The sequence below is a fragment of the Monopterus albus genome, unplaced genomic scaffold, assembly GCF_001952655.1.
Source record: "Monopterus albus unplaced genomic scaffold, M_albus_1.0 scaffold4.1, whole genome shotgun sequence".
In the NCBI taxonomy this organism is placed as follows: Eukaryota; Metazoa; Chordata; class Actinopteri; order Synbranchiformes; family Synbranchidae; genus Monopterus; species Monopterus albus.
This window is the reverse complement of record NW_018127884.1, coordinates 4,289,898-4,311,599: the sequence shown is the minus strand read 5'-3', so window position 1 is coordinate 4,311,599 and position 21,702 is coordinate 4,289,898. Positions and strand designations below refer to the sequence as shown.

Here is a 21,702-nt window from a genome sequence, read left to right as displayed (position 1 = left end):
AGAACCTGTAGGTATAGAGTCCTTTGGATCACCTTCTCATAGGGGAACCCTGGGAATGAAATTGAGATAAAATAGTACCAAAAGGTGATACACACACAAAAACATTTCTGATAAATACATGCATGTGCTGCCAACATCTTTAAGTTAATGATTAAGGTATTAGGCAAATCTCTTCCACCAAACCTTCGAACAAGAAGGTCTCGTTCCAGTGGGGGTTTAGATTCTTCCGCTTCACTTTGGTCTCCAATTTGTGCTTCTTGTCTGGCAGTAGGTAAAGTTTAACAAATGGATCAGAGGTGCCAGAAAAGTCTTTAGCGGGCAAATCCTGGCCCTTCAGAATTTTGACGGTGAGGGTGGAATCCTGAAAACTGTATCCAACACTGAACTGAATACGACCCAGCTTCTCACACACTGGTCCCTCATGTTCATCTTCCTCTGAACCTGGAGACAACTAAGAGGTAGAGGAGAGAGAAAAGATTATTGTTATTCAGTAAGTATGCAGAGTTAACAAAGGACACCCATTTTCAGCATCACCTATATCATATGAGGGGGGGGGAAATCATTCCTCCTTACAATGAACATATCTCAAAGACGCATCTTAGCTAAAATAAAAATCACATTTCACTTGAGATCTGATCGTCTTAAAGATAAAATCATTATAAAGTGAACCAGGAAAGACACACTTACTGTAGTTGCACATTTATTGAAAGTTGAAGTTAGGTGTTGCTCATAGTTAAGCTACTATATGATATACAGTAGCTAAATGAGGAGGACTAAATATTTTACACACATTGCAGAATAACACTATACTGTACAATCAACAGCACTAGAAAACATAGCTTCCAAAATGACTACAAAAGTGTTGACTCAATCATCTCAAATCAAGGTCCACTTACTCACTTAGTCTTTGTTAGCAGATAGAGTTTTTCTCTGTTGACATGAACTGTAGATGTTTAAATCTGTCATGAGATCTGAGATTGACACACAGTAAGTCATCATGAAGTCCAAGACTATACCTGAATCACTCCACTCATCCATCCATTATCTATACCCTTTGGAGAATAAGCAAGAGACAGTTGAAGCCAGTCCCAGCCAACACTGGGTAAGACATGTGGTATACCCTGAACAAGTCGCCAGTCTATCACAGGGCTGACACATAGAGACAACTACTCACATCTACAGGCCATTTAGAATTGTCAGTCAACCTAATCTGCAGGTCTTTAGACTGTGGGAGGAAACCGGAGCACCTACAGAAACCCCACAGGAGAACATGGAAACTCCATAAAAGGTCCTGGTTGTCTGCAAGGTTCAAACCTGGAACCTTTTGCTGTGAGGTGACAGTGCTAACTACTGCATCACCATGTCACCTCTCTGTGGTACACAACAATTAAAATACCAGGACAACCGAGACTTGGTTTAATGAAAAATATTGTTACAGGAACAAGGACAAGGAAAGTGGTCAAAAGTGTCATTTATGTTAACACAAGGCATGAAAATCTCATAGGCCTCATAATAAAGTAATGATCTTTCTAGATTGCTTGGCAATAAATCACATTCATTCAACAGTACAGTCTGCTACTGATGATTCAAAATGATGATCATAAGTGTTTGAACTTTACAGCTCGGCACTCAGTAAATTAGTGTCTTCTGAATGAGTGAACAAGGGAGTGATTTGAAATATGGCAGAGTTCCTGAGAATCATGGAACGCTTTAAGAACGATAGGTCCATAGCAAATGAACAAATTCAACCTGTTGATGAGGATGGTGTGATATGGTTGAATCTCCTGAACAACATAAGTAAGTGGACCATGACTTGACATTCTTTTGTCAACTGCTGTTTCCAAGGTCAAGAATGAACTGTCAAGCTTGACCATGGCATTGAATCAATACATCCAAGAGTCTCAAAACAAAAATTAAACTTACAATAGAAAATATTATTACTGCAAGACTGACATATCAAATTGCAATAGTTTTAACTAGCTGTACCTATTAAACTGGTGCGCAATTATTTAAAGGAATGTAGTGCCATGAGAACTGTACTATTAATATCACACCAGAGGGTCAAACTTGGCCATATTCACAGCATGATTACACACAATAAAACAATTCTTGAGGAGCTGAGAGGTGGTATCATATATAACACTAAATGAGAAACTCAAATCCACTTATTCTGCCCTTCATCATAAATAAAGCTCCTAATAACAAAACTAGTATAATGTTATGTCACATGGCTATTGTCTGCAGTGCAGTGCAGACAGAACGTGTCCATGGCTGTGCAGAGATGAGAGACAGTTTATTTGTTGGCAGACAGACCTGACTGATGGTGGCATGGCCTGCGGGTAGAGAAATCCAGTTTAAAAAGTACAATCCGATGGGCAAAGGGCTCGAGGAGTTACTGAAGGAGCTGTTGCAGAAATTTAATAACCAATGGTTTTCCTCGCATTTCTGATGATGTTGCTCATTCTCCTTGCTGAATATAATCATTTTTCATTATGCAGTCCTCCACCCAACAGTTGGCCTAAATTGCCTTCCCCCAATTTCTGCATTTGGGTAGTCTCTCTTTTTCCCCAGGGTCCTCTCTTCTCATTCAGTTCTTAAATTCTCCTCCCACATGTAGTAGATGCAAATTTATGGCCAAATCTGTGTACCACTTAAAATGATAAATATGTTGGTATTCTATATTTTTGTTATTCAGCAAAGAAAAAAATCCAAAATGAACTGATTCTACTTACAAGTCGGTTTAACTGAAGTCTGATATTTATTCATCTGTACCATTGACTTTATTGTTGTTCAGAACTACTAAGAACTCAACACTGAGCTACACAATGCACTGGCTGAACTGTTCCTTCATTAAGTGAAAGTGGACACTAGTTTATTTGGAAACAATCCCACATTTTCTGTCCTACTCTAAATACTCACTGCCCAAAATATGCATCAATCTGCAGATGAAAACAGTACCCCTAGCAAATCCACTATTTACTCTTATTTGACTAATGTTTGCCAAAAAAAAAAAAACTACAGTACCCAGCTGTTTTGTCAATATCTGTGACAAATTTCTAAAGCTTTACGTCTTCTGTAAGATGAATGGGCTTGGTGCTGAGTAGCACAGATATTGTAGGCTGGGGAAATAAAAAAAGTAATGTGAGGCAGACCAACGCATTAATGCAGACTGCCGGTTCTGGTCTATTCAGGGGATTTTCTGACAAAAACAAAAAATAGAATACAACTAGCCTTATCTGTTAAACATATAAAGCACAGCGAAACCTCTGTAAACAGATATGTGGTAGTACAGAGGCAAAGAACATGGATTTGTGAGCATCACATAAAATGAAAGCAGAGTATTAGGACCATGTGACACTGACATGACTTGTTTCTTTGTTGTTGTTTTTTGTTAGTCTGTTTGCTTAGTTGTCACTGTTTTGAACATGTATCTGTATTTATATATTGATTTAGTCAGATTTTGAGATGCCAAATACAATGAGTGGTTAAGAGGGGTGGCTATATTAATAAGAGTTGCTTCAGCTCACTCCTTATGTTGGAGCACTGGTTATCTAATGTTTAAAGAGGAATGAATGAATATAACATGAATGTTCAAGAAGAAAAAGAAGATGCTTAAGAGGACTGGATGAATTTATATATACTCTGCCATTCAGTGCCATCTTATAAAATTCTTTTCTCAATACAGTTAATAGAATAAAGTCTGCCATTGCTTTTCCTTTTACAGGGGCACAAGTGGCTCAAAAATACTGGATGAGGGTATTTTCAGAATGAAAGGAAAATTGTATAATATATAGATGCCTCTGGCAAAAGTGCACAATGAGTATTATTATTAAGCACCGCTACTGTGAATTCCGTAGACACACTATGAGACCCACATAATTACACATTGCTCATACCCATCTCTGCCATATTCTCAGAGCCCCCACAGCACTGCATGTTCTTTCACAGCTAATTACCAAAGCTCAACGAGTCCCCTCCCCTCAGAGTGTCTCATTTCAGGGCGAGAGTTACTCTATGTTTCAGCTAGCTGAGATGCTGCATGGCAGTGACTAACTGTGATGCTCTACAGGTGGGTATGCCGAGTGGGATAAAGACAGCACTTTTTGGGGAGGAGGAAGCACTTCTCATAGTGCTTTGCTCAGTTGAATTGAGTGTGTAGGCTATCATTTCTCACTGTCTCCTCCAGAAGCAACACATGGTTTTATTTTTTACACTAAATTTAAGAGAAATAAGTATAAACACCTCATACAAACAGTCCTTTAAGCATAATTTTGGATTTTCTTACCACTTTGGTCTTATTTTATCCTTTTATCAGAAATGAAAACAAACCATCACACTCACCAGCACAACTATTGTGAGTCTAGAAAGCAAGCAAAGACAGATGTTCACAGTAATTAATTTGGTAAGTATAGTGCAGTTATTGCTGATAGCAGTGGTGGACAAAACTACAAAAATAATGCATGCCTAATTTCCATGAAAAGTTACTGTATTAAATTCCATCTGTTGATAAAAAGCATGTGATTTAGTGACTGAGTGGACCATGAGTGGAGATTGTTTTATCAGCTACTGTTTCCAAGGTCAATCACTACAGGCAACTGCATCAAACAAGATGATTAGTATCTATAAGGCGGAGACATAATAATCATAAATGCAACACAGGAGGCTTACACTACAGTATTTGTACTGCTAAATCTGATTAGAGTTAACCTGCTTTTGTAACAGTGTTTAATATGGGTGATTAATTACTAATAAGTTAGTCCTATTTTGACGTTTTACGTTATTTCATTTACCCTCTTGGCGTAGCTTCCGCTTCCTTGTCTCAAGGCCTGCACATAACTTCCTTATTGGATTAGGAAAGATGATGTGGCAGCACCATTCATGTTTCTTAGTCATCTCATTTATCATGATTTAAAAGGCGTTGCTGACAGCTCCCCTCCTCCTCTTAATATAGATGAACTTAGCAATGTGAAAAACAGACAGACCCCGAATGAGTTAATAGTGTATCAATAAAACGGGTTTCATGGGGCCAGAGATACATGTATTTTATATCATGCGTTACCATGAGCATGTCACTGGTGACTGAGTTGGCCAAATCAGAAACAGAAGAGTTGGCCTCATGGCTTGACCCCTGGCGACGTCCGGTTTCGTCAGGTGTCTGACCTCTGGGGCTACTGCCTGTTTTATTACCTGGAGTCCTGTTAAAATAAAAACATATACAGTATTCATATTCATGAAAAAGTTCATATTCATTGTTGGTGTACATTATCTTTTGGTGGCTTTGGTTCCAGTGGAGGCAAATCATACAATGATGTGTTTACAAAATTGTGGCTGCAGTTTATGAATGTTTTCCTCTTTCAAAATGACATTGCCCTGTGAACATGGAGCAGCCCACAAGAAACATCTAATTTGGCATGGAAGAACTTGAACTAAAACCCATCCAGTGCCCTTGAGATGGACTAGAGGCTTTATGGCTGTTGTTAGTGCCAAAACTCTAACACTCTTGTGAGTGAATGGGAGCAACCTGATTAAAAAATGTTGTGGAACCTTCCCAGAAAAATTTAGGCTGTCATAAGAGACTCTTGAGGGACCGCTTCATCCCGCAAGGTGGTATGTGACAGAAGGAGGACGTCCAAAGCATAAGTAGGCTACTTTTCCGTAACCTTTCCTAGCTTGGCTGTTTGTACTCTAACAACATATCCAGCAGATAAGCAGACAACATGACTGTTCTTGATAAATTCATAAAGTTTTCTACAGGGAAGTAAAAACGCAAAGTAAAGTTTGGTAACAAACATGGATATTTTTTTACCTCTGCACTGCCTTACATATATGTTTGCAATTCAAATATTGGCTCATCATTGCAAATATTTTGATGCATATTAAAATCAGGCTTTGCCATTTTGTGAAATATATTTATTTGCTGTATTGCTGAGAGTTATTTGACAAACTCGACTACCCCGTTCACATTTAATATGATGACTATGTAGCCAGTTATCTGAGCTTAGCATAAAAACAGGAAAAAGGGGGAAACGGCCAGTCTGGTTCTGTCCAAAGGTGCCAGACTCTGCCATCCAGCATTTCCAAAACTCATTAACTATATCTTGTTTGTTTAATTTGTACAAAGCCAATGTATACAGTGAAACCAGGGACTGTTTCCCCACTATCCCCAGTCTTTAGGCTAAGCTACACTAACAAGATAGTGGGAACAGCACTGTACAAACATGAGATTATTATCAATCTTTTCATCATACTCTTGATAAGAAAGAGAGTAAACAGTATATTTTCATAAATGCCTCTGGATTTGGGTCAAGTTGTTCAACAGCTACATTCAAACATCCTCATATTTTTTGTCACACAGTGTTTGTCTCTCAAGCAACAGAGGCTGTGGTGGGCCTCACTGATATGGACTGCAGCGGTCAGTGTTGGTGTAAATAAACATACAAGCAGACCTTTAGAGCTTTAGAAATAAACAATAATACAATAAGTCTGAATAATCATCCTTGAAACAAAATGATAAAAAAGCTAAAATTAGTTAGGAGTAAGAATTGCTCCTGGTTTGTATTATGTAACATTTTAGTAGACAGGGAAAATACAAAGATCTGGTAGCAGTCTAACTGTATTGACAAATAAGACTAATGAGCACTTATCACAGTGAGAGACTCGACCCAAGGAGAAACAGAAACAAAGTGCGAGTCAGACAGACAGAGAAATAGTGAGCGCGTGAGCAGGTGAGCTATAAAGCATGAAGGTAAAAGCAGAAGTGAGATTAGGAGGTCGTACTGTGGGAAAGATGATCCAAGAGAGAGATAAATTTAAAATTGCTGCATGGAGGTTGAGTGAAAGTGAAGAAAAGGATTTGTCTTTCTTGAGGCTCAAAGGATTAATAGAATGAACATAGTGAGGTTACTGACTCATATTAATGTGAAACTTAGACATTACTAGATGCACACAGTAACACACACAAGCTAAAAGAGAAACTGAGGAGAGATGTGAGATGGTGTAAAAGCCCCGAAACACACCAGATTTGGTTCGGATAAAGAGTCAGACGCACTGAAGCAGAGAAAGGAAGCAAACTGACATGTTACATAGACAAGCAAAATAGGAGGAGGCTGGAGAAAGAGGGGTGAGAGATGGACGGGGATTATACGGCAAAGAGACGAGCAAAAGCAGAGCAAGAGTGAACAAGAGAAACAAAAAGAGGAGAAGAACAGGGTGTGGTATGTGAGCATCAGGGCAGAGCACAAACAATGCAGCAAAGACTGAATTCAATTCTGTTTCCAAGGCTTGCCAAATAAAATTTACTGTACATTTCTACTGATAAACACATCGGAAACATGACTGCATCACTTCTCCAACAGGTAAAAACAGATGTTTGCAGGATAAGCTAAAAAGAGTCCACCGATGCTTCTGATGTCATCTGCGAACACATCAGGGAGCAATGTGCTACCTTAAAATAATTATATAACACATGGGAGTCGCACACATAGCACCTGGCTATCTCACTGTGCCACTGACTCCCACCTGCATACACATCGGAAACATGACTGCATCACTTCTCCAACAGGTAAAAACAGATGTTTGCAGGATAAGCTAAAAAGAGTCCACCGATGCTTCTGATGTCATCTGCGAACACATCAGGGAGCAATGTGCTACCTTAAAATAATTATATAACACATGGGAGTCGCACACATAGCACCTGGCTATCTCACTATACCACTGACTCCCACCTGTGGTCTCCTGTGTTCAAGGACCATTTTCACAGTTTTAATTATTTTATCCCTAAAAATGTGTGAAAACTTTTTTATAGCTGATCATTTTACATGGCATAGCATAACATTTGAAACTATTTATTTCTGTCTGGCAGCCAGAGAGATTAGTGTTTGTTGTGTGTTGCATGTTCATTATTTTGAATGTCAGTGACTTGAACCATTATGACGGTTCTGTTTCTTTCTGGGATACTTAGAACTTTAACCAGTTTGTCTACATGAATGTTGACATGATCATAGACCCACAATGATACAAAGATCATCTTAGTCTTAATATAACAGGAAGGATTTTCAACATTAAATACTGAAGGGTATGGTCTAATAAACTGCCAATCAGAAGCAGTGGTGGAAAGTAACTACAGACATTAGGTTTTTTTTATTGTACTTAATAACAATTTTGATGTATCTATACTTTCAGTTTCATTTTGTGCTACTTCATACTTCAATTTGACTGGATTTTAAAATTTTGTACTTTTTACTCCATTTAACTTTAGTTACTAGTTAATTTCAAAACCAGATTAATGCAAAAAAAAAAAAAAAAAAAAACTGCAGTATTATCATAATACTTTTTTAATGTCTGGTAGAAAATTCACTTCATACCCAGCAATAATTCACGTTATAAGAATATAAACTAGTTAAAACTAGCTCACCCTTTGCCAGCTGCAACATTAAATGTGATGTACACAATAATACATTACTAATTATAATCCAATATTATTAATGTAAATGTTCCATTCTACATAATGAGTCCTTTTACTTTTAGTACTTTGTTTTGATGCTAATACTTTTGTACTTTTATTTAAGTACCATATTGAATACAGGACTTTTACTTGTAACAGAGTAGTTTTACACTGTGGTACTGTTTTTTTTTACTTAAGTGAACTGAATACTTTTTCCACCACTACCCAGAGGATCTGATCACATGAAAATAATTCTCATGATCTAAAGTAAAGTTTTACTGATACCATATGGCTTTTGATTTTGTTTTGTTTTTGCCCTAATCAAGCTTGTATTTTCAATTTATTTACTAAGTAATGAAAATCACTGCGCAGATGCTTAAAACCTGGTTGTAATCCATCAGTGTTTTATCACTTTACTATACGTTTTCAAATTTGTGTTTTCAATGTGTGGGAACAGTAGGGTTGTGCAGTGAAGGTAATTCTGATCCTCGGCATGGAAATGTAAAACAACGATTAAGTTTAATATTTAATTTTGAAAACTTTTATTAAAAAGCAAAAAGCTCTTTAAATGAGGACTGTTGAGGAATGGGCTTAAGTCCCCTATCGCCTACTTCCCGCCTAAAAGATTCAGCTACAGCTCAGCTACATGGATGTCTCTTTAGAGCCATTCCCCCACTTTGACTATGGAGCACATAATGCATGCTTGTCAGCAGATGGATCTTTACTGAAAGAGTCTATAAATGCTTACTTGTAGGAGGGGCTGGCTTGGTGACAGCCCACTGAACCCTACTAAATCAACACCCAACAGACCACTGAATCACAGTCAACCCTACATAAACACAGCTGGGCATTTTCTCCATTATTTACAAAGGAGATCTGCATCTCATTCTACTACAGTATGCTACTGTGAATATTTGGCTATAAATCATGTCAGAGCACATGTAACACAGTGCATATAAAAACAGTTGTAGTTATGGGCCTGTATTACACATATTTTTTTCCTAACTGTAAACATATTCGGTCTGCTCCAGTCCCACAGAGCACTGAGCCAACCAGAAAGTCATGCTGTTTTAGTAACATTTGCATAAACTGAATGCAGCATAATGTCAAAAACTGACAGTTGCAGCAGTGAAAGTAACAGGTGGGAAGATGTTTGTTGGATAACAAATGAACAGAGCAGATACTCCAATTCTTTCCATTCTATATAACTTGAGATGCACAGACCCACAGTTAGGTGTTTAATTGGCAGTCAGACACTGGAGAAAAGATAACTGACCACATTAGAGAGGAGATTATATGGGTCCAAACTGACAGTTAACCAGGTGTAGATCTGAAAATGATGGTTTTATTACAGTAATAGAAAGTTCTTATCTTAGCCTCAGTGGTTTTGAGTGCAGAGCTTTGGTTTCTCTCTCTCTTTATTACAATTTCTCTCACTGTAGGTCGTGCTGTCTGTCTCTCTCATTCTCTCTCTAACACTCACACACACACATACACACACACTGCTGTGTTTTCATTCCTTGTGGGGACTTTACATTGACTTCCATTCATTTCTTGTGGACTTATCCTAACCCTAATACCTAACCACTACCCTGACCATAATACTTAACCTAACACCTAACCTTAAACCATGTTGCCACCCTGAAATTCAGCGATTTCCACACTCACAATGCGAGTGTGTTAACAGGTTTCGGTCTCCTAAATGTAAGTAATACAAAGGCACACCACACACCACAGGCCATCCATGGTGATTTGCTTGGGGCCAACAAGTCTGGATGGTGACATTTCAAAGGGGAAAAATTATTCATAGGTAAGCTGGACGGCAGCCTGCACATTAGGGAAAACACACCCACCCCCGTGCACCAACACACACACACACACACACACACACACACACACACACAGGGGCTGTAGCAGGTAACTAGTGTGCATTAACATCCTCAAATGTAATTAGTGATGCTGGTTTTTAGTTGATAAATTAGTTCATCAGCCCGAAATGAGGATATGAGTTTGCATTGATTTGTCCAGAGACACAGTATTTAGAAAATGAGACGTGGTGCACAAAAACTGATCCTCTAAACTCTATAAACGGAGTTATTCTCACTGTAGTTATTGTAATTCAACAAAACAAGACAAATCACTATTTTTGCAGTTACTAAAAAGTAAAAATTAGTACATGTACATACCACAGTAATAAACTTGGGAATTTACCCAAACAAAAGGAAAGATACAGTATCTGTTGCTATGAGATGCTGCTTTCTGTCTGCTGTAAAACACAACACCAGTTACATAATTCATCCTTTAGAGGTTGTTGTAACCATGACTACTGAAATGTGTGCTCCCACTTAAAGTTGTACTCAGTACCATCATGTATTTTACAAGGGGTGGTAGTAACCACGGTAACAGGAGCTTTTAAAAAAAGGGCAGTCAAATCCAGGGAAGTTCCCCAGAGAGGGGCATATATTGAAAATAGCAAAAAGCCCACAGGGGAAAGGGACGAAACATTCAGAAAGCTTTTGAAACACACTCTGACTGCCCTCATACCTACACTTCTCCAGGCCTCGGTGACCCTGCGAAAACACCACAGCACATAGCACTAGATAAGTGTGAGCTCATGCTGATTCAAAAATGCCAAAGAAAGTGCAAAATAACCTCTAGCTGTTATACTCAAAACTTCAGAGAAAGACAGAAATGAGCAACAGTAGAGTTACCTTGTACCCTGTTAATAAAACAGTCTGGATCATTAGACTGAAACAAACGTTGATCTGCACTTCACTTTTTCAGTGGTATGGAAATGCAAATGAACTACCAGCAAGTCTATAAAACATAACAAACGAGCACGCGCGCGCACACACGCACACACACACACGCACACGTAATCTTCCTGGAAATTGAAGGCAACATCCTTGGAGAACGTTCACTTCAATCTGACTCGTTAATACTCTGAAACCCTGACTTTTGACCTCATGGCCTCAATCTGGGACTGAGTCGTAAGCTATTCTTTGTGTAAATAGATAAAGCAGGTCTTTACATCCCAGGGGACTGATACAGAGAAACTGTAACTCCTCCTGTGTCACATGTATATCGCCTGTTGGAGTCTGTTTAGCTTTGTTCAAGAAAGATGCCAATACTTCATTCATCCAGCTTTTGACAGAGGTATATTATGTATGCAACTGGCATAATTATAGTAGAGGGAACTGGTTTAGAAAAACAATGAACAGAAGAGAACAGATGCGGCAGAACAAGCAAAGCCACACGTACAATCCAAATTTACTGGGTAAACAGTCATTTAAATCAGCGTCTTTGTGTTTTCACACACATACATCAGAACCAAATTGTTGCTCTTTGTTACCATATTGCCCTGCTGCATGTCTCCTCATAGCTGGGATACTAATGGATGTCTGTTGTGCACAGATATCCAATTGCCATCTGTTTGCTTACTGAAGGCGGTCACACAGTATGCAGCATCTGTATGGACATTTGATGAAGCAGACATGGAGCTTCTATTTTCCAACTATAACCAATCTGAGGGCTTCAAAAACAACATTAACAGAAAATTCTGCAGAATTCGTCTTCAAAGCATTTCACTAGATGTGCTTGTTTCACTCATTTAAACAAAAGAATGTATTTAGGCTGCCTTTCAATAACAATCAAATTATTAATTTTATATACAACGTCATTTGGTAACAATGCTACAGAGCGAGCGATGACAAAGGCATGAGTTTTCACAGAGTACATTAACTTGTTAGAAATATACAACGAGGACACTGGCAGTGGTTTTTATTTGCCTAGAGAAATTATCCTGAGCCTGACTGACAGGTTAGCAAAAGAACTTAAAACTGTCGTATTAAGCCACAGCACCTTAGCTTTGCTGGATCTGCACTGAGCTGAGAGTTTATGATAATGGACAGTTTCCTACTGTTACATTCTAACTTTTCACAATAAAACGTCCATGTAATTGCCATAGTGGTGTGATGTCTGAAATGATTTTAATTAAAAAAAGTAAATAATTTCATATAGCAAATGGTGAAGATAGTCAAAACCAGACTGCTTTGTGCAACAGACGAATTAGACGTCTCTTTGAAGCCTGACTACTAGTTTGATCTAAGCCGGTGCTTTGAACACCCACTATCCCCTCAGCACACCTCCTCCACTGGAAGAATGTTGCCCGTCCAATAGCATTTCTTGTCAAAACCTAATTGGTAAAACAAATTAGTATCGACGTAATTTCTAAAAGATGAGGTTGAAGATGATGATTCTTCATTACTTTATCTCTGTGTTTGAAAGTAACAAACAATACATGCGATACAATACATGCTCACAGTTTAAAAGCCTTCTCTGTATGCACTGATTAAATACTGATCACCCAGAGAGAAGAACTATGCCTCTAACAGAAAGCTCATTTGAAAAAGCTATTTTTGTTCAGTTACCTTTCTGTAAAAGTCATTCCACAGTAATTAGCCTGCCTTAGGATATAGGTTCTGAAGTGACAAAGATATATTGCATTTATGTTCATTGTAGTATGAAATAATATTGACTTCCATAAACAAGCAAGAAAGACAAGGTGAAAATCTAACCTTTAGAGCCAAACCTTCAATGTGAACTCTTCCAATTAGTACAGACATTTAAAAGTGATGGAGGGATACTGCAGAAAGCTCATGGCTGTTTGAGTAAATATAAATGTACTGAGATACAAAATCTGTCCATGGGAGTCTTGTTCCTTTTTCTGATTTTCAGCAGTGAAGCAGATTTATCAGAGTCTGGCTGAGGTCATCTACACTGGCAGAGACATCTTCTAGTCACAATGCCGGTCAACACCCAGAGGAAGGGGTGGATCAGGTGAATGAGGAGATAGTGGAATGACAAAACTAAAAAAGGAGCAGCAGCAAGAATGCAAAATCAGAAAAAGGGTTTAATACATTAAATAAACTGATAGTGAAAGAAGGAAGAGATGGAGAGGGAATGAAGGAAAAATAAGGAGCCTTATTGAGAAATAAAATAAGGGATACACTAGATAGAGAGGAAATTGATGAGTGGATGGAGGAGGAATAGGAAGCAGAGAGCAAGGGAAAGTGAAAGGACAAGTGAAAACCTGAGAGATGATGAATACAAGCAGGGCCTGGATAGGAAGTGTGTCTCCATAAACAAACTGCATCTGCTTCTTGCTGATCATACCCAAGCCCTGGGAGATGATGAAACACAATATAGGCCCTGTGATTGATGAGACCTAGGCTCCAGTGTCAACCCACTCAGTGCTCCCCACCAACAGGGACAAGTACTCAGCCACCACCCCCCTCAACACACATGCTAATACATCTAATGGAGCTATCTACAGTGCTCGACTGGCCTGGCGCTCTGAATCAACTTCATGCTCCATGCATAAAAAGGGGAGAAAAATAACCTGTAGTTACATCCTTTTTTTTTTTATCCCAGTACTGACGGTCACCTTCGCCGTGATGTCCCTCTCACTTTCCTTTCATGAGCTCCCTCATGACCACAAGCAGCAACCAGGGAAATGGTGAATGAGCCCCAGCCCCAGAGCTGACAGGTTTTAAAAAAGATGCCTCGTTTGTGCTGACCTACATCGCTTTTTCTTTCCAATCATCTTTCCTCCCGGGCCACTGCCGGCTTCAGAGGCTGCCGTGAGGACCCTTAACTGGCCTGAAGAGTCATTAGAGGGCTTGACTCAGTGTGATTGCTGGCTCAGACATACAGTTGAAGGAGTCAGATATGCTGGTTGATAAAGGGTGGCAACAGCTTCCTGCTTGATTAATACTGTACAGTGTGGCATGGTGCAACCCAGCAAGCACAGTATAACATTACCACTGCCAAGATTAGAACTCTGATTTCCACTGAGGCCACTCATACCAACAACGTACACACAGCACCCAAAGGTTATGGTGGGCAGCGTAGTCTCAACTTGTTTATCCTCATCCCTCATGGGAGCCCAATAAAAAAAAATTCTCATTCAGACTTTGAGTAAAAATTTCAATATCATAAATCAACATTTTTTATTTTCCTTATTGGGCTACTTAAGGGCAGTAGAAGAAGCTGTAAACGCATCAACAAATTAACACCTTATCGAGTTGTTACAGCAAATGGGTTAGCACAAAGTTGGCTATTTACACATCCAGCAGGCACAGGGAATTCATTTGAAATATATGAAATACATTGACCCTTTTCACATTACATGTAGTCATTTAACAACCTTCATCAAACATTTCATTTCCCTGTACATTCTGCTAAAGAATTAGCAACCACCCAACCATAAAGACACATTTTCCAGAGTAGAGTTCAGAGTAGAGGTTGTACAGGGCCAGTAAGCTCTTTTGGATTTATTCATATTTATTTCCCTGTTGCATCTCAGTGTGTGGTGAGTCTCTGAGCTCATTAACATGCAGCTCTGCCATGCAACAGCAGCAGCTTTCTGGGATGATAATAACACAGACAGCTTCAGAACTTCCATCAGAGTTACCCGCAGGTGGTTGATTATGTCCAGTCCACCCCAGGGCTTTGACTCGTCTACTACAGTGACCCAAACCGCCCTACATAACGAGAAGCTCCACTTATGAGACTGAAGTACCTTTTACTTAAAAAAATAAAAACACTGGCTTTTGTCTGGAGGTAACATATCAGCTAGAAAGAAAATGCACCCTTTGACAATAATATAATTAACTGTAATTACAGTATTGGTGTGTTAATGGATTTGATCTGAGATAAATAATACACATGACATATAAATACAAGGATGTTTTTGTAGACAGCTAGAGCTGCTGCAGCATCCAGAATCATAAAACAAACCTGTCACACAATACAAATTGGTTTGGAAGTGATATTAATGTTGCATGCTTTGATGAGCACTTCTCGGCCTCTGAGTGCATACTGCTGTATTATCTACCTGTACATCGCTACTGATTATCAAACCCGCAGGATGAATAAATAAGTCATAAGAAATTTGCTCTGTTTTGAGATATTTATGATTCCTAAGTTACCCAACAGCAACACTGACTGCTTGAATCATACAAACACACTATAGCAGCACAATTTTTTTTGTATAAACAATGGTTCAAAGGATGGATAGAATAAATTGCTCAGTGTTGAACTGAAATGTACAGTTCCCCTGAGCTCTGTGGAGCTTTTGGATTTATAGCCTTCAAATTGTGTGTTTTGGTTTAGATGCTTTAATTAACTTTGACTCCAACAGCAACAGGCAGCCATTCTCAGTGAAAAATCTCTGATAAACCCGACATACTGTACCCACTCAGCACCAAACAACTGACAAACCAAGTTACTGACAAGTTGGTGAACATGGTGGAACATGTAACACCCAGATAGTTTTCTCAGGACTCAGTGGAGACAAATACAGAGCTACTGTACTAGACAGTGAATACTGTATTAACATCTGCCACAGTGATGCAAATATGACTCCAAATAAATAATGTAGCTCTGTGCATAGTGCTTGTGTAAATAGGTAAATGGTTGCTAATGAGTTCACTATGAAGTCTGCGTTGTGCTTACAGCTTGTTCTGCTGCACCATTTAATTAAAACTGTCGGATCAAGACAGAGTGCCCATTGCTCTGATTGTTTATCCTCTATATTTAAGGGTTGTCTGAATAAAATATAAATATGCCCCAGTGCACATGGCTTTTGCTTTTATAATATTGTTTATCTTTTATCAGTTTTGAGGTTTGTGTATATCCATGCTCTGAGCTGCATTTCATTTCATTAATAAACCAAGAGAATCTCAAACCTCTATGGAAGTGTCTATTTTTATCTTGTTGCATGTTTCTTCAGAAAGCTGCAAGCCAAGGTTTCCCACTCTTTCTGTCTTTCACTGTCTGACAGTGTCATCTTGTCACATACATATTCTTGGTGAGATCATCCTGTTCTATCATTCTCAGGCTGCTGGGCCTCATGAAAAAAGCCAAGAGGAAGCCAGCAGATGGGTGCAGGGAGCTTAACTACAGAAAGAGAGGGATGGACAGAGATGATGATGGAGAGCTGTTATTAGTTGTGGAAGGACACTAGGCCGCTTGGCCCACACGACCCCTCAGGGTAGAAGCTCATTGGCTGGCTGTAAAAAAAGAGGTACAGAGGATGATGGAAGAGACAGAAGTTGGTGAACTGATTCTCATCCACTGACTGACCCCAAGATATTTTTATATTGAATTTTAAAAGCATAAAAAAAGTTCCAACTGTTGCAATAACATCAAAAAGAGGACAAATGTATTGTGTTCATTTCTTCCAAGACAGAATGCTATTGTTCATCAACCACAAATCCACAGATGACCTAGTTAGAGCAGCACACTTGGATGCACTACAGAGAAGTTTTGAGAAGACCGTGCATTTTGAGAAATGTAATACAAGTGAAAAGCAGGATTTCTGACAAGACAGAACCATCAAAGTAATGTTTGCATTGTTGTGTGACTATACCCTGATTAATGCTTAGCCCAGTTGTTTCAAAAACAGTAGGTTAAGCACTTTATCCTTCAAACAAAAAGGCAGCCTGTTCAGTCCCTCGTTCACCAGCTGAGAGACTGTGTTATGTCTCTGAAGGCTGCTGTGAGATCACTGGTAGATGACAGGGGAGCGTATTTTTAGACAAGTGTTTCATGTGAGGGCCCTTACTTCTAAATAATGAGGGTGCCCTTCTCCTGTGCCTGCGACTCAAAGATGAAACCAGCAGCGAAGAGCTGCAGACAAGGAGATATACACAAAGTCTGGATGTAGAACAAAGAGGACATGAAAGTTCAGAGAAAGGACCCCAAAATATGATGCTGGACAGAAAAGGCTGTGAAAAAAAAAAAACACTGATCAGCCATAACATTATGACCACTGACAGGCGAAGTGGATAACACTCATTATCTCGTTACACTGGCACCCATCAGTGTGTGGGGTATATTAGGCAACAAGCGAACATTCAGTTCTTGAAGTTGATGTGTTGAAACTAGGAAAAACTGGCAAGTGTGAGGATCTGAATGATGTTGACAAACTGTGATTGCTGGCAGCTCGGTCAGTGCTGCTCCCAATTATCAGCTATAGTGGGAAAGCTGTTGAATGAGTCTTAAAAAAAATTCTCTATGAGTGCAGCTTTCATTCCTTTAACATATTTTTATCAAATGATAGACAAATGTGCAATCTTCCTGATAGTATAACTTTAGAAACATTCACACAAGATGCACGGTGAGCCTCACAGTGACGTGAGTGCCAACCAACTGTCGCACTGAGTCCTATGTACACAGTATTAGGCAGGTGGTCATAAAGTTATGGCTGATCAATGGAGAAAGAGAAACTCAACTACAACAACAAACAGTGTCATAAGTAGCATCAAGAATACCAAGGTTATGTCCTCTGTGCTGTCTCTGGGAATGTGAGGGTTCTAACTGCCTGGGGAGGAGTTTATATTCAATTATCAACAGCACATTACTGTACACATGATAGTTTTAACTCAACATATTTAAATCTCACTGCTGACTTCATTTGTGCTATTTTTAAATACTTACCAAGATATTTGCCAAAATGCACTGAGAATAAACAAGTGCATGCTCGTCATTTCTAAAAATGTTTTCAAATGGAATATATTTAAAGTGGTATTAAAAGTAAAAGTGCAGCCAGTCATCTGCATTGTTCTTCATCAGTAATATTAGTAGGATGTAGACTTTTAAGTAGCTAAGATTTATTTAAACTCTTCTACTTCATTTCAGATCATGAACTGTCGATCTTTCAGGTCACCATGCAGTGTAGATCACTTCATCAACACAGAGATAAATAGTCCTGCAGCACTTTAGTCATTACTCAACTCTCCACTTCAACTAACAGCTGCTCGTTTTATTTTTCTGGCTTTAAGTTATATATCTCACATCATTCTTCTCTCTCCCTTTCCCTCATTACCTCTTTTCTGGTGTGGTTTCATTTTCTTTGCTCGCTGGTGCTTCCTGTAGATCTGGGAGGTTGGCGAAGTCATCCTGTTCTGCCAGCCCGATCGCTAGGGACAGAACCACCATCTTGCCCTCACTGGACACACAGACAAGAACACACACACACACACACACACACACACAAACAAAAACATTCATTTGAGAAAGTGGGAGAGAGGTGGTATGCTGTTGTGAGGACACCATTTCAATTCAACAAATGCTCAATCCATACTTTACATTATATTATCACAAAACAATCTGCCATTGCCATCATCATTTTTATGTATCACCCAATTACAAGTAAGAAGAAAAGACATCTGTTGTTGGTGAAAGCTCTAAAGACTTTTTACCATGTCTTTAACCAGCCCTGTAAGGTTGACAGTGTGCTATTAAAAGCTACTCAGGCTTTGAGCTACTAAAAAGCCTCATTCTCACAGTTTGGATAGTGTAGTGCCTATCATTACTAAAGGTACTGTAGCAGTAGCAGGAGTAATTTCTCCTGGAGAAACTGAGCTGAGCTGATTTTGGTGCTAATTAATTGTTACATGCTGGTTTGATTTTTTCATTAGTTCTCTGGTGTTGTATAGATCACATTACAGAAATCTGTGCACCGCTGATATTTATCGTTTTATAGCATGACATGTCAAATTAAAATACAGGGCAAAATAATCATGATACTCATTATGGACCAACTGTGAATTTATATCCTCTTAGAAACTTCCATAGGATGCTTATAATTAATTGTTAACATATGAGTTTATATAATGCATCGCTGAACAGTGTGCACTTTGACACATGGGGATGTATTCAATTTTTTTTTATCCACTGTAGATGGGACTTGACTGAAATAAGCCTTATTAACAGAAAGGCTGAAAATCATTGATTTCTCCACAGCTCTGTGTTCTTTAAAAATAAGTGTAAAAAGAGAAAAGCAAAGGCTTGACAGGAAGAGAGGCAATTTAAATGGCTTGAGGAAAAAAAGAGAAAAACACTGAATAAAAAAACTAAATAAATCCATGAAAATTAAGGTGGCCTTAAGAAAAACATGCAACAAGTATACCATGTTGATTTTCAGCAGTTATTTTCTCTTTAAATATGGCTGAAGGCATTTAAAATGTTTCACTGAAGTATGGTGCAGTGTGAAGTCAAGGAGGCCATGCAGTCTGCAAATTTCACAAATGAACATTTGTCCAGAGCTAATCTTGCATTTCACAGCCACAAAATAACATCCCACATGTAGGCACATATTGTACAAATGTTTTGATTGTCATGTTTTCTTCTCTGTCTCTGTATGCACCCTCTAACATAGTGTGCTGGTCCAAACACAAGAATTTCTTAAAGAGCCATTCTAACATGGTTTCGCTCACGGCTTACATTTTGTGATTTAGTAGTTGCTCTAGTCTGGTTTGAATGTTGATTTGACTAGGATATGGATGATATATGATGGGTTCTCATTTAATCACAGATAATAATAATTACTCAAATGTTTTACTTTTGGAGAAAACTGAAACTGTAGCGTTCCTGAAATAATGTTTCAATTTGAAAGAGTAAATCAGATATATAATGTGTACAGTACATAGAGGAAATATAAACAAATATCAACAGTGTCTTACAGCACATCATCCTTTCTGCATCCATTTCTCCTCAGTTTTCCTCTGATCTCATCTCCCCATATCTCACACTTTGCTCTATTTTCCCAGTCTGCACGCACTTTCTGTAGCACATTCCCTTCTCAGCAAGAAGCGTTTGGTTGAAGCAATATCGACAACAAGGAGAACACATTAGCACTTGAGAGACAGTGGCCCATAGGGAATGTGTAAACAGTACCAACATGAAGCTCATCGATAAGGTGAATGGATTTGTATTGATGACCAAATAAGACATGCACACTCCAGCTGGAGGGCACTAAAATCATTACCATCACTACACCTACTGTATTGATCTGAAATGTAATCAGGGTGGTTAAGGTGCCTCACTGGGTGACAGGCATGGTCACAGGTGAAATGTGAAACTGCTACATTTGGTTGTTCCACTCCCCCCCACCCCCAGTCAAAACTGACATGTTTGGTCCAGTGAAATTCATGAGGACAGGGACAACAGGTGATGCCACCTCCATATATATATATATAGACACTGTTAATAGAAAGACATGCAAAAAAAGTGCAGGAATGTTGAGCTGTGTGTGTGGATGTGCATGAGTGTCTCTGTTCATGGTCAGGAAGCATTTATGTGATGCCGTTTTACAGAGCACATCATTTGTAATCTATCATTCAAGGAAAGCAGAAGAGGCGAGCGCTCTGTGCTCGGCCCCTAAAACAATCAGCCTTCACAGACTCGTAGCTGTCCTGCTCGGTAGTGGATGAATCAGGAAGAAAGTTTGGCATCCTAAAAATTATAAGGATTTTTGCTCTTTTTAGGGTGAAAGAATGTCTTGAACATGTCCAACATATCTTGTCTACTATGTAGACAGTGACTGTATGCTAACCATGGTTTAAGTCTATAAAAACTATGCCACTTTTTATTTATTCCACGAGCTGAATCTGACAAAGCATTATAAACACCTCAGACAGTGCAACACAACTGAGCAGCACCACAAACCAGTGTGTATTTTTAGTCACATACTGGTTTTGAGGTACTTGCACTACCCTTGTGTGTCATTTCAGAGGGAAATATTATACTTTTCACTCATTTTCACTTACTAGTTACTGACTTTGTATATTAGGATTTAACTTAAATAAAAACAAACATTATGACACTTACAGGAACGACTTGACATCCAGTCCTCTGTGGCGAATCTGCTCCATCATGTGATCCCAGCTGCCTGGATTTGACCTTGATCGGCCTGCCCCAGTTCCTCTGTACCGAGAGACTCCAGCCGGACTCCCCCGGACCCCACGCGGGCCCCCACGGTGGCCCCCGCTGCCTGGGCCCGTGTGCAGCTGGCCCAGGCTCTGAGATGTGACTGGGGGATCGTTGGGACCCGGAGGGGGCTGGTGAGTGAGGGGCTGTTGGAGGCTCTGTTGCCGTACCAGGGGTCGGGGACGTGCCACAGCTGAGGACGGGATGTGCTCCAGGGTGGAAGCAGATGAAAGGGAAGCGTCCCCAAAACTGAGTGGACACATGGGAGCACCGAAGAAAGAGGGTGATGCAACAAAGAAGACAGAGACAAAGGTAAGGACATGTAGTTTTTGGAAAAGACTTACAAAAAATGAAAGTATTGGGGGAAAAAAGGTAACATGATGTCATCAGAAGATATGTGAAGAGGATAAAATCATAAAAACCAGTAGTGAATAATTTAAATAGAGAGGTTCAGGAGAGAACATCAGTAGAAAAGGGAAAGA

General features: G+C 39.2%; 1 protein-coding gene across 1 annotated transcript in view; it reads right to left on the bottom strand.

The window, feature by feature from the left end:
• Positions 1-21,702, bottom strand: part of syt7b (synaptotagmin VIIb) — a 78,764-nt gene that overhangs the window by 7,268 nt on the left and 49,794 nt on the right. The window contains exons 7-11 of the mRNA XM_020608372.1: positions 21,122-21,469; positions 18,336-18,458; positions 5,060-5,195; positions 184-451; positions 1-49 (exon numbers count right to left, since the gene is read on the bottom strand). Coding sequence (XP_020464028.1) covers positions 1-49; positions 184-451; positions 5,060-5,195; positions 18,336-18,458; positions 21,122-21,469 — 924 coding nt within the window. The remainder of the gene's footprint in view (positions 50-183; positions 452-5,059; positions 5,196-18,335; positions 18,459-21,121; positions 21,470-21,702) is intronic.